We start from the raw sequence: 14,050 nt of genomic DNA on the forward strand, positions 1-14,050 counted from the left end.
GGCCAACATGGTGAAACCCCGTCTGTACTAAAAATACAAAAATTAGCCAGGTGCCTGTAATTCCAGCTACTCAGGAGCCTGAGGCAGGAGAATCGCTTCAACCTAGGAGGTGGAGGTTGCAGTGAGCCGAGATCACGCCACTGCACTCTAGCCTGGGCAACAGAGCAAGACTCTGTCTCAGGAAAAAAAAAATCTGCGTGGAAGAAAATAAAACTATATTGCATTGTTATTATGGTCATGTCTAAAACTTAGCCGAATTTTAAAAACTGAAAGGTTTATGATGAATAATGTTCTCATTAGGTTGAGCATGGTGACTAATCCCAGCACTTTGGAAAGCTGAGGTGGGAGGATCCTTGGGGCCAGGAGTTTGAGACCAGTCTAGGCAACATAGTGAGATCCTACCTCTAAAAAAAAATAAAAAATTAGGCATGGTGGGGTATGTACGTCATCCTGGTTGCTTGGGAGGCTGAGGCGGGAGGATTACTTAAGCCTAGGAGTTTGAGGCCGTAGTGAGATATGATTGTGCTAGCCTATAAGACAGAGTTGGACCACGTGTCTAAAACATAATAATAACAGTGTTCCTGCTCAACAACACATGAAGTATTTGGATGATAAGGATAAAAGAATGCTGTGTGGCAAGGCGAAGTCAAGTTACAATACTTCAGAAGGTCATCATGATGAATTATTATATTTTCTAAACAAAGGAGAACTGCATAGCTGCTTTGAGATGGGTTGGTTAGTGTAAGATAGATCACTCACCCTCATAGCAGAGACTTGCAGACTTACTCCTTGTAAACTTAAGACTTCGTGATGTGGTTCTTAGGGGAAATTTCCAAATAATTGAAATTATGAATGCTAAATTTGAGAATGCCAAGGCGCCACTTACATGATGTAGCTCCAGCCTTTAAGATATTTACAGTGCAGTAAAATTTATTTAAAAGATAAATGCCTTTGTGAGCAAGTCATCAAATAGGTTTAATAGATCTTATTTTCACTTTTGTTTTGTTGATTTTAATTGTACATTAATTGCCACGTTGATTCTGTTTCTTATCTCTTGCTCCGTGTAATTTTATAGTGGCTTTGTTTTCCCCCTGAGGATTGAGTCTTGCTCTTTCGCCCAGGTTGGAGTGCAGTGGTGCGATCTCAGCTCACTGCAACTTCTGCCCCCCATGTTTAAATGATTATCCTGCCTCAGCCTCCTGAATAGCTGGGATTACAGGCGCATGCTGCTACGCCTGGCTAATTTTTGTACTTTTAGTAGAGACAGGGTTTTGCCGTGTTGGCCAGGCTGGTCTCAAACTTCTGACCTCAAATGATCTGCCCACCTTGACCTCCTGAAGTGTTGGGATTATAGGCGTGAGCCCCTGCGCCCGGCCTATATTGGCTTAAGTACATTATTTAAAAAGTGACTCTCTTAAAGGGTCATTTGTGCTGTGAACCTGTGTGGGGATTTGAGCCTGTGCATGTGTGTGTCTCGGCTTACATTAATACCAAGGTTAAAAAGAACTTTTTGGTGGAAAGTTACTTTAGTGGGGGAGAGACTCAAGGTGACAGACTTGGTTCAAAAGAACAGAGCTGTGCACTGAACAGAAGAGATTTTGAATATAGCATGGTGCGTATTCTTCCTGTGTTGATTCATAAAGCCTCTTGTCTGAGCCCTAGTTAAGGGCCTGGAATAAGAATGAAAATTCCAAAACTATCCCCCAAATATCTATAAGTTGCTTTTGAAACAGTACTGATTTATACCTTACCCATCCGTCTATTTATCTGACAAATATTTGGATTCTTACTGTATGCAATCACTTTATGGGATGCCTGAGATACAGCTGTGGAAAGATAGGGGCCCACCCAGGAAGGAGAGTAGTTTTACTTTTTTTTGTCCCTCCTGCTTACTGAGTTGATATTTTGGATACATGACAACAGTGTGTAGGCATTAAGTGGCTGAAGAGAGGCTTAAGGCTGTTGCCAGGATAAGAGACTTAGGGAACTGAAAGATGGGCCACAGCATCCCTCCTGGGCCTGAGCTATATCACTGGAAGGTTTGAAAACAAAATGAAAAGTAGATTTTACTTTAAAAAGCATGTAAGTAACAAATACTATAGGTCTTTAGGAATGTCCTTCATTGACAGTAAATAAATAAATATTAGTTGAGGCTGGGTGCGGTGACTCACGCCTGTAATCCCAGCACTTTGGGAGGCCGAGGCAGGCGGATCACAAGGTCAGGAGTTCGAGACCAGCCTGGCCAACATGGTGAAACCCCATCTTTACTAAAAGTACAAAAAACAGCTGGGTGTGGTAACAGGTGCCTGTAAGCCCAGCTACTTGGGAGGTTGAGGCAGGAGAATTGTTTGAACCTGGGAAGCGGAGGTTGCAGTGAGCCGAGATTGTGCCATTCGTCTCAATAAATAAATCCGTCTAAATAAATAAATATTAGTTGAGAGACATCAGCAGTTTGGCTGGAAATTGTTTTTGAGATAGATCTTGTACCTACCAAAGCTTCTGGCTTGATACGTTTTGGTAATATAATATACATTTATGTCATAGTTAAGTGGAAGCAAATTTATACTTAAGCCTCTTTTTTTTTTTTTTGAGGCTGAGTCTTGCTCTGTTGCCCAGGCTGGAGTGCAGTGGCACAATCTCTGCTCACTGCAGCCTCCACCTCTCGGGTTCAGGCAATTCTTCTGCCTCAGCCTCCCAAGTAGCTGGGACTACTAGGCGCGCACCACCATGCCCAGCTGATTTTTGTATTTTTAGTAGAGACGGGGTTTTCACCATATTAGCCAGGCTGGTCACGAACTCCTGACCTTGTGATCTGCTGTCCTCGGCCTCCCAAAGTGCTGGGATTACAGGCATGAACCACTGTGCCTGGCCTACTTAAGCCTTATTAACAAAAAAAACAATTATTACTAAAATAACCTTTTTAGTTATTAAGAATACAGGTGTTTTTAAAATTGAAAATAAATTTTAAAAACATGAAAAAGTAAAGAAAAATATTAACTGCCATATAACTATTACCTAGTCAACATTTTCCTGTTTTTGCTTTCTCACTTTTTTTGAGCTGTTTTAAAGGAATTTAAATATTTCATTTTTTTTACTAAATTCTTTAATATTTATCAGTGAAAAGATAGATTTATTTTTTAAGTATTTAACTTTTATCATCCTGAGGAAGTAAAAAGTGATTTAATATCATTTAATACTTTTATCCGGTTTTCTAGATTGTTCTCAAACACATTTTTACAAGTGGCTTGAGCCAGAAAAATGAATGAGGTGCATTTGACATGTCTTTTACAAATCTTTTAATTTTGAATACTATTGATTTCCTCCCTCTCCCCCATAAAAAATGCCACTGACTTGTTAAAAAAAAAACTAGATCAGTTGTCTTGTAGGATGTCCCACCTTCTACATTTATTGATTATATACGTTGCTGATTAGGTTCAGGCTAAGCAGAGTTTGGCATCTGTAGCTCATGGGTAATATTTTTTGTCCCAGTATTAGTGATGAATTATTTAATACATGAACTTTGATGTAAAACTTTTTTGCTGCTAATATTTCTTAAGGGAAAATTATGAAGACAATTCGGAGGCTAAAAAAGTTTAAGAATATTTGAAATGCTGAAATACTTAGTGTGTAATGGTTAGCTTTTGATAATTTAGAGTCAAGGCTTTGGGCTTCTCAGTTACAGCCACTAAGCAGTCAGTAGGTGGCACTGTTTCTTCTGGTTTAGAAATAGAAAATGTTAAGTATTTCATGAACTAGTACCTAACATGTTTCATTAAATAGTTTATTTGCATGTTGTCTCACTGAATATTCCTTTCCCCCTCCACAGTTTTTAGAATCGCATGTAGAAAAAAATATTTTTATTTCTCCTACTTGTTTGCTTTATTACTTACTCTTTTCTAGCTGAGCCTTCTGTAAGCATGTATCAGTTGGTGTTTTCTGGAGCAGATAGGAGGTTATACAGGGCTTGTGAATATATTAGTTGGCAATGGTTACTTCCTGTGGTTTCTTCTTTATTCCTGATGTTTCTTCTTTCTTTATCTCTCCCTGCTTTTACTGAAGGTAAAGGGCTGAAAAGTATTAAAGAAAAACTTGTTTCAAACACTTGTAAAGGATGATAAAACAGACTTTATTCAGATGGTGCTACTGTAGTGGGGTTTTGCGGTAGGGGAGATAAATTGTGCTCAACTCTGAATACAAGGAAAAGTGGGAATTTATTGCCAAGGAGCAGGGGTGGAAAGGGTGGGCGATTGCAGGGGGGTTGTAGGGGTCGAGAGGATGGAAAATTACTAAAAAGAATCATCAGGGATGAGAGGGGGTTCTTGGCCAAACTGACCTAATGGGATTCTTGCTGAAAGCAACCTGATTAGATATTGATAATATCAGATGTCAAGGATAGGGGATTTTGGCTAAACTAACATAGCAAGATTTCTTGCTAAAATTGGGTGACGCAAAGAACAGACGTTTTGGAAGTCCGAAAGTAGAAGTCTAGTTAGGACAAAGGTTCAGAAAAGCCTGACTAAAATTTGGTCAAGGGGAGGCTCTTTGTCGACAGGTAGTGCTATTGCTTCTTCATTTCAGCCATTTGTGTATAGACCTTTAGTAGGCTACCTAGAAAGTCTTGAATTGGAACTTTAAGAGATGCCTAATGTCCTTAATTATCAGGTTTTTGTTTTTAAATTTCCATACTATTGTTTTTTTTTTTTTTTTTTTTTTTTAATTTCTGTCTCAAATACTACATGCCTTCATTTAGCAATACCTGCTGTGTGGCAGGCATCTTATGTGCTTTTCATATCTGTAGTCCTTAAAGTACAGGTTAAGTACTTCTTATCTGCAATGCTTGGGAACAGAAATGTTTCAGATTTTTTTCAGATTTTGTAATATTTGCATTATACTTACGTTGAACATCTCAAATGTGAAAATCTGAAAATTGAAATACTTCAGTGATCATTTCCCTTGAGCATCATGCTGACACTCAGAGTTAAGGATTTTGAAGCAAATACTTCAGGTTTTCAGATTTGAGATGTTTTAGCCTGTAGTTCTCTCATATTAAGTATTACTTTCTAGGGACAGAAAGAGGGAAGAATTAATAGATCGAGATCTAACTTTGCCACTAATATCTATAAATCTTATTTATTTTTGTGAGAAGTAGGAATGAAAATTTCAACATTGAAAGTTGCTTAAGGTGAAATAGAGTGGAATCTTTGACTACCTGAATTACTGAACTTTCTAACACATATTTTTAGAGTCGAATGATAAATAGAAAAGGAGATGATTTTATGGAACAGAATAGAATTTTATTTTAATGACTTTGATTCCACCATGATTAAATGCTTTCTTTTATTCAATCTTGTGACAGTAAGAACCTGTAGTATAGTATTCAGAGATGTTCTTTGGTATTTTTTGTTCTTTGTTTTGTAGGTGAGTGGGGAAGATTTTATGTGTAATATGTCTACTGTGATTTGCATTGTCTGTATGCAAGTGGTAGAATTCTGCAAAGAGATTTCTTCTGGTAACAGAAGTAATGCCTAAAAAAAAAAAACAGTTTTGCTCCTTTGCTACCATTATTAAAAAATACTGTTTTTATTTTTTACAGACAGGGTTTTGTCTCCCAAGCCTGAGTTCAATGGTACACTCATAGCTCACTGCAACCTTGAACTCCTGGGCTCAAGCAATCCTCCTGTCTCGGCCTCCTGAGTAGCTGGGGTTACAGGCATGAGCCACTGTGCCCAGCCAATACAAAATACTTTTAAAAAATCTGACACAATTTCAAAATATGCTGGTTATGTAGGGTGGCAAATTCTCCCTTAATGTTTTCCTTCTTGAGTCTGTGCCATGTTTTATTTGGCTGACTTTTTTTTTTTTTCCAAGCTTAATCTTACTTTTAATTGAGGAACTAGGGAATAATTACTGTCACCATCTTTTTTTTTTTTTTTTTTTCCTTTTCCCAGCGAGTCTGGCATGTAGTGGTAGTGGAGGGTATTGAGAATTAGATAAAAGGTCTATGGCTGTTATGACTAGTGAATGGGACTAGTTCTAATTTACACACGTATGTTACTTATATGTATATGAATATATGTGTATATACAAGAAAAACATTCAATTTGTTTTTAGAGACAGTGCCTCACTTTTGTCCTGACTGGAGTGCTGTGGTGTGATCATGGCTCACTGCAGCCCCGAACTCCTGGGTTCAAATGATCCTCCCACCTCAGCCTTGCAAGTAGCTGAGATTACAGTCATGTGCCACCATGTCTAGCTAATTTGTTAAGAAACATTTTGTAGAAACAGGGTCTCACTTTGTTGCCTAGGTGGTTCTTCAACTCCTGACCTCAAGTGATCCTTTTGCCTTTGCCTCCCAAAGTGCTGGGATTACAGTTGTCAGATACCATGCCCAGGGTGTACTTTATATTTTGATATCAAAAGGTTTAAACAGGGCCAAGCATGGTGGCTTACACCTGTAATCCCAACACTTTGGGAGGCTGAGGCAGGAGGATTGTTTGAGCCCAGGAGTTTGAGACCAGGCGGGGCAATATAGTGAGACCCCATCTCTACAAAAAATAAAAATAAATATATAAATTAACCTGGTGTGGTGCACCCCTGTAGTCCCAGCTACTCGAGAGGCTGAGGTGAGGGGATTGCTTGAGCCCAGGAGATTGAGGCTGCAGCGAGCCGTGCTCACGCCACCGCACTCTAGCCTGGGCAACAGAGTGAGACTCTTTGTCTCAAAAAAAAAAGTTTAAACAGAACTTAATTATACCAAAAATGCTTATCTCTTTTATACAATGCAGTTAATTGTTAGTTATTGTATTAGGAGACATTAGAGCATAGAAGATAATAATGCAGGTTTTGAGCACCTTCTTGGATTCAAGTCCTGTCTCTTCCTCTTACTGTGTTCTTTATTCTTGGGCAAGTTACTTAACTTTTCTATGCCTCACTTAATTTTCTTATTGTAAAAGGAGAGTAAATAATATCTACTTTTAGATTGTGGTGATTAAATAAGTTAACACAGGTAAAGTGCTGAGAGTACTGCCTAGAGCGTGCGTGCATAGTAAGGTTTAATAAATGTCTTATTCTGTAAATGCTGTAAATGTTATTTACCATTTATGTCATCATTATTTACATAATTACTTGTATACTGATAAACTGATATCCTGAACATACCTTTTATTTGTGTATGTGGTTTTATTTATTTATTTATTTATTTATTTATTTATTTATTTATTTTATGATGGAGTCTCTGTTACGCAGACTGAGTAGTGTGATCTCAGCTCGCTGCAGCCTCCAACTCCTGGGTTCAAGCATTTCTCCTGCCTCAGCTTCCTGAGTAGCTGGGATTACAGGCAGGTGCCACCATGCCCAGCTAATTTTTGTATTTGTAATAGAGATGGGGTTTCGCTATGTTGGCCAGGCTGGTCTCAAACTCCTGACCTCCGGTGATCCACCCGCCTCGGCTCCCCAAAGTGCTGGAATTTCAGGCATGAGCCACCGCACCTGGCCTATATGGGTTTTTTTTTTTTTGAAATGGAGTCTTGCCCTGTTGCCAGGCTGGAGTGCAGTGGCGATATCTCTGCTCACTACAACTTCTGCCTTCCGGATTCTCCTGCCTCAGCCTCCCAAGTAGTTGGGACTACAGGTGTGCACCACCACGCCCAACTAATTTTTGTATTCTTAGTAGAGACGGGTTTCACCGTGTTGGCCAGGGTGGTCTCAATCTTTTGATCTCGTGATCCACCTGCCTTGGCCTCCTAAAGTGCTGGGATTACAGGTATGAGCCACCGTGCCCAGCTGGTTATTTTTTGTTGTTTTTTTTGAGACAGGGTCTCACTTTGTCACCCAGATTGGAGTGCAGTGGTGCGGTCTCGGCTCACTGCAGCCTCCCTTCCTGGACTCAAGGCATCCTGGCATCCTCCCACCACAGCCCCTCAAGTAGCTGGAAGTACAGGTGCACCCCACCATGCCAGGTTAATTTTTTTGTATTTTTTGTAGAGACCGTGTTTCGCCGTGTTGCACAGGCTGGTCTTCTGACACCAAGTGATCACCTGCCTCAGCCTCCCAAAGCACTGAGATTACAGGCGTGAGCCGTCGCGCCTGCTCTGAGCATACCTTTTAAATGAGTTCAAGTGACTTCAGATAATACTGACACAAAAAATTTCAATATAAAGTCCTTTTAAACAATTTTAATATAATCTACAGAAGTTAATGTTAACAGATAGTTTTAAGGAGATGCAAAGAAAGGCTATAAAATTATTCAAAATGTCATTTTGTAGTAAGCAAGATACCGGTTTAAAGCATAATAGTTTTTTGGTCTTACTTGAAATTTGGGTATGGCACCCTTTGAGTTTTTGTTTTATTTGTTACAAAAAGACACAGTACAAAACAGATCTACAAATTATAGCCAAGGCTATAGATTTCATTTTTGGGGAGTTGAAATATTTGCTACAGTAAGAAATTTTACATTAGTTTAAAATTTAATTTTAGGTGTTTTGTAGAATTCTTACCCTTTCTGCCTCTAAATCCTTCTGTTTGTATTCTTTCACTTTCTTCTGGCTGACAAAATATTTTAATGATGTATGTGTTGGGAAAGTTTAGGATGTTGTATATTACACAGTAAGTATAATAAAATTTAGGACGATAGATGTTTTTTCAATTCTGGATATATATTTCAGTTTTTTATTTTCTGAAAGGACTTACTAAGAAAAATACGAATTCGTTTTATGGTTTACTGAAGTTATAAGTAAAGCATGCAAGTTTGTTGAAATAAAGCTTTTTTCCCAGTTTTTAAATATTATTTCCCTTCTATCAGAGTGAATGTTTGCTTCTCTGCTACATTATTACTTCATGGGAAAATGTCACTTTCAAACTCTTTTTATGATACAGCAGTTTGTGTTGTAACACTATTGAGAGAATGATCACTAAAGTATTTTGGCTATGATGAAACATTAGGATTCAGCAGTTTGATTTTACTCTTTGGAATACTGCATACATACTTGAGAATATGCTAAAGTAGCTTAATAAGTAGTCATTGTACCTGTTGTGAAGTATACACACAAGACAAGGAAGGGCTAAGGCATCCCTGACTGATATAGTTTGTAAAGATACAGTGAACCACTTTTAGATTCAGGCAGTTCATTGTTTAATTTGGATAGAGAAGGGAAGCACCTACAGGTGCAAGCTTCCTGTGGGCCTTGTCTCATACACCAGAAAGAATGACACAGAAACAATAGGAGATGGATGACTCTAATGTGACTTGTGGGATGCCTAATTGCTGAGAAGCCAATTCTAGACTATATAGCTTGGTAGTTTTATATTCTGCAGTATATTTTAAGGGGAGTAGGACAGAAAGCCTTATACCTCTTCAGAACCTGAGAGGTGATGAGAAACTGTCTCATGATAGCCTAAAGGACGAGATAAAGAGGCGAGTAGTAGATGGTCTTGTAAGTTTCTTACAAGCCTTCTATCCTCTTGTGTTCTGGGAAGATCACAGGATGTTTTGCCAAGACTCAGATTAGCTGAGGTTCAAGCCTTTGCTAAGCTTGTGTGTTCTGTGTGGATACATGCACAGTTGCCCTGGGGGATATTGGGAAGCTGTTTTAATGGCTCAGACCATTAAAAATACTTAATTAAACTAACATAAATGGAATTTGATTTTTTCGTAAAAACATGATTTTAACAGGATTGCAGCTCTGGTTTCTGATGCCTGTTCTATAAATAGCATTTAATTAGTCAACAGGAGATGCTTATATCTTGAGTAAGAAAAAGTATTCCGAAGTATGCTGATGATAACTAGTCATAAATACCTTTATCTAATTTTAATTTAAAGTAAATAGCCATGTAGGCTCAGCTGGATTGCTCTGAGAACTCCTGGAAAAAATTGAAGATATCACTGGAAGATGTTCTGCCTCAAAATGTGAGGCAGAGATTAACTACATTCTTAATGTGAGGGTCAGATTTTTAAATATCAGTACACTTTAGTAAAGCAACGGAGAAACCATGTGGTTGGTATGTTCCTGGCATTAAATGTGCAAAAGCCATATAGGTAGAACTGGCAGAACACGGAAGGCTTTCTCCTTTGTATATCTTCATAAGTTGATTTATCTGACATACTCAGTGACAGTCCATAAATCATTGTTTTAAACTGAGGTTGCAACCTGTTAGTGGGGATAAAAAGAATAAAAATAGAATATATAAGGCTGCAATGCAGGATTTGATGAGGTATTAATATTGTTTTAAGAAACTAGTCTTTTAGGGGTGTGTCTGTGTGTGTTTAGCAGCCAGTGTAAGCTGTATGTGTTACTGTGCTTTGTGGCTAAAAAAGTATGAAACATTACCACAAATACTCTATTTCAGATCTCTCAGAAAATGTGTGCTTAGTTGTAAAACTAAAGTATATTACTTTGTAGTTCTAATGTATTACTGAAATCTATAATACACTATGAATAAATTTGTTGCCTTTTTTTGCAGTTAGCTTCTGGAATTTATAATTTTGCCTGCTCTCTGTGGAATCACCACACAGACACATTCCTGCAACAAGTTTCTTCTGGCAATGAAGCTGTAATTCTGAGTTCACTAGAACGAACTCTGCTATCATTGAAAGGTACTATTAAACTTGATATGTTCATTTTTGAAATGAGATACCTCAGAACAGTCACCAAATAGTTTCTTTATATGGGTTTTCTGTCCCCAATTTCACTGGAAAAATAAGAGATTAATTTCTCCCTGAAAGATAAGGGCCTATTTATAGTTTTGTGACAGTAGCTCTTCTTCTACGCCTTCTAATTTTTGAAAGCACATATAGTAAGTTGAAGTGGATAGTTAGATTCACATTATTCACATTATTGTGGCCTCATGGCTCTGAATATATATTTTTCAAATGCTTCTAGTTTTTGTTTCTACTTTATTTTTCTCATTCTAGACCCCTACACTTATCATTGTCATGCCAACTTTCCTAAAATTTTTTCTCCAGGCTGGAATGAGCACCATCTTTCATCCCTCCTTTCCCTGGCAAGGCAAGGCTCCATCTTTCATCTTAGTGCCTCACGCTCACTTGGATTTCAGAAGGTGCTTGATGGGATGCCATCTTGACCTGCATCTTGGTATATGTTGCTTGCAGGCATTCCCTTAGCATAAATCTCCATCTCACTTTCCTTGAGCTGTTTATCTTGATGAATGTATTCCCAGGTTCCTTTTCTTCTGAAACATACTCATTTGTCTCATTCTCTTACTGTTCTAGTCCCTCCTCTCTTTCTTCTTTCTGTTCTGGTTGCTAGTTGCTAAGACTCTGTTAGTTCTTTTTTTTTTTTTGGACAGACAGGGTCTTGCTCCCAGGTTGAAGTGCAGTGGCATAATCATAGCTCACTGCAACCTTGAACTCCTGGGCTCAAGTGATCCTCCCACTGCAGCTTCCTGAGTAACTGGGACTACAGGCACATGCCACTGCACCAGGCTGATTTTTACATCTTTCTGGTCTTGAACTCCTAGCTTCAAGTGATCCTCCTGCCTTGACCTCCCAAAGTGATGGGATTACAGGGATGAGCACTGTGCCTGACCTAGTTTGTTTTTCTTAGTTTGATCTCAGACAGCATTAGTTTCTCTCTTACTCTAACTCAGTTTGCATTCTTTTTAGTTTTACTTATAAGTTCTTTTATCATACTCATTCTGGTACCTTGGAATCCCATCGGTCTTGGCATTGCCTTAATGCATCACTTACTTTCACCAGACAATGGATGCACAAATCCCAAACTGTCAGCACATTTTGTGAAACCTGTGAAGAAATGTTTGAATGATTTTAAAGGACTGTTGAAAAATAAAATCCATTGTAGAAGTAGTTATAAAAGTGAGTGGAGATGGTTTTGTCAACATCCTTGAGGAAGAAATTACATACATTGGAGAGAAATGTTTACTCAGAAAGAATTAGAGAAACTGATATAAGGCTGTGTATACAAAACTGTGTGTATAGTAGTATATTTAATGATTAAGAAATTTTCAAGATTTCTTTTGATTATAGGGTTTTCTTGCCTTACTGATTTCAAAGCCTAACTCCTGACGAAAAATATGTAGCTTTACTATATCTTTGCCTGCCTTAAGCTTTTTAATACCTCACCATCTAAAGGTCTTAGATTCACATTAACTTTTTGAGACGTCCTGCCCTGGAAAATTTTGTTCTGTAACTATATGTTTCTGTCCTGAAATGAAGAAATACTCCAGACTAGAATTTTTGTTTTGTGTAATCTCTATCTGAATTTACACTTAGTGCATTTAGTATCTTTTAGACATGGATGCATTCATTTATTTCATTCGACAAATCTGTAGGTGCTTGGCACTGGTGAGATAGACTTAATAAAATGATCCCACAAATATATTTAAAGTGACACCTGTGACAGAGGCCTTATGATATTATGATAACTGATAATATGATCAGAAAAAATTTCCCTGAGAAAGTGATCTTTGAGCTGTAATCTTAAAGGATCAGTGGAAGTTAACTAGGTGATGAAGGGAGAAGGAAAGGATCCTCTTAGGTATTATGGCTCAAGGTCTTATGGTGAGAAAGCATATCCAGAATAAGGGACTCAATTTGAATTCTGTTTTCTCCTTATGAAAACGAGGAAAAGTTACTGCATCATTACTGAGTTGGATATAATTGATGATTTCAAACTGAAGGTCTTATAAACAGCTACATTCTAAACCTAATTTTAATACATTGCTTTCGACTTACAAACTGAAGGTCTAGTAGACAGCTACATTCTAAACCTAAATTTAATCCATTGCTTATAGACCTCATAAACACTATTTAAGGTGTAATTTTTTAGTATTGTAATAGCAGTGCTTATTTACTGAACTTTTAATTGTGTCTCTTACACTGTCACCATCCTTATTGTTGCTAAATAATTGCTATATTTTACATATACCATGGAATCCATCAATAACCCTATGAAGTAGGATTTGTTAACCACATTTTACAGATGAGGAAACTGAGATCTAGAAATGTTGCCCAAAGTAGTAGTATAGCTATAGACAATGGAGCAAGGATTTAAATCTAGCTCTGCCTTCAAATCTATTATCCTGCTTATCTCTCTGTGTACATTAGTTTGTCAGTGTTACTCATGAAATGTCACAGTTGAGCAGTGTAGTTGATTCCAAATTTGGAAATAGGGTTTAATTTTTATATCCTTTTTAGGAGATAACTGTATTTCCATTAATATAGTCTAAAACTGAATGAAGTTTTTTGGTTACCATTGAGTCATAGCTTAAAGTTTGTGAAACAGAAATAACTTTTCCAATTTCAGTTATTGCAGGTAAGAAGTACTAACAATTATATAAATTACACTAAATTTTGGAATCCAGTTTTAGAAACATGAGTAGTAACAATAAGTCAGAAGAACACTGCATTTGTGAGTCAGAAGAACTAGACTTTAGTTCTATTTTTCCCACTAATTTCCCAGCCAGATGACCAGGAGTTAACTTTCTAACTCAGATTAACCTCCAAGCTTGATTACATTTTGTGATTCTGAATCTTTCTTGTGATTGTACTTTTCGTAGGATAAAATACGATTCAAGTAAAGCTTGCTTTTGCTTTTCAGTGCTGCGTAAGTTAACTGTTAATGGATTTGTGGAACCTCATAAGAATATGGAGGTGATGGTAAGTGATCAAAGAAATTTGCCGTGACTTTGGGAAAGTGGTATTTTCCTGAATGTTTGGAAGAGTGCTCTTTTTATTTGGCATTCAATTAGAAGAGTTTTTATTAAGTGACCATCTAGTTTTTTACCATTCTGACTTTTAGACTTCTGGTCTGTTTTCACTACATCGAAGTGGCTGTTGTGTGAAGGAGAGGAAATAGGCCCAGGATATTTCTCAAGGATACCATGGTACATTGAGAGTGTTAATTTGAATTTAAATTAAAATGAACTCCTGTGAATTTGAATGCCATTATAACATTACCAGGCACATTGTAGATAGTTATTTATATACTTAATATTTTCCTTTGTTTTTGTGTATTTAAAATAAATTTGTTTTTTTCTGCCTGCTCATAACATTAATACATGCTCTTTGCAATCA

At 37.5% G+C, this 14,050-nt stretch overlaps 1 protein-coding gene across 3 annotated transcripts in view; it reads left to right on the forward strand.

The window, feature by feature from the left end:
- Window positions 1–14,050, forward strand: part of IPO11 (importin 11) — a 262,132-nt gene that overhangs the window by 59,308 nt on the left and 188,774 nt on the right. For all 3 annotated transcript variants that reach the window (XM_011992135.1, XM_011992136.1, XM_011992134.1), the window contains 2 exons: window positions 10,459–10,591; window positions 13,575–13,633. In XM_011992135.1, coding sequence (XP_011847525.1) covers window positions 10,459–10,591; window positions 13,575–13,633 — 192 coding nt within the window. The remainder of the gene's footprint in view (window positions 1–10,458; window positions 10,592–13,574; window positions 13,634–14,050) is intronic.

The sequence above is a fragment of the Mandrillus leucophaeus genome, unplaced genomic scaffold, assembly GCF_000951045.1.
Source record: "Mandrillus leucophaeus isolate KB7577 unplaced genomic scaffold, Mleu.le_1.0 Scaffold403, whole genome shotgun sequence".
Taxonomy (NCBI): Eukaryota; Metazoa; Chordata; class Mammalia; order Primates; family Cercopithecidae; genus Mandrillus; species Mandrillus leucophaeus.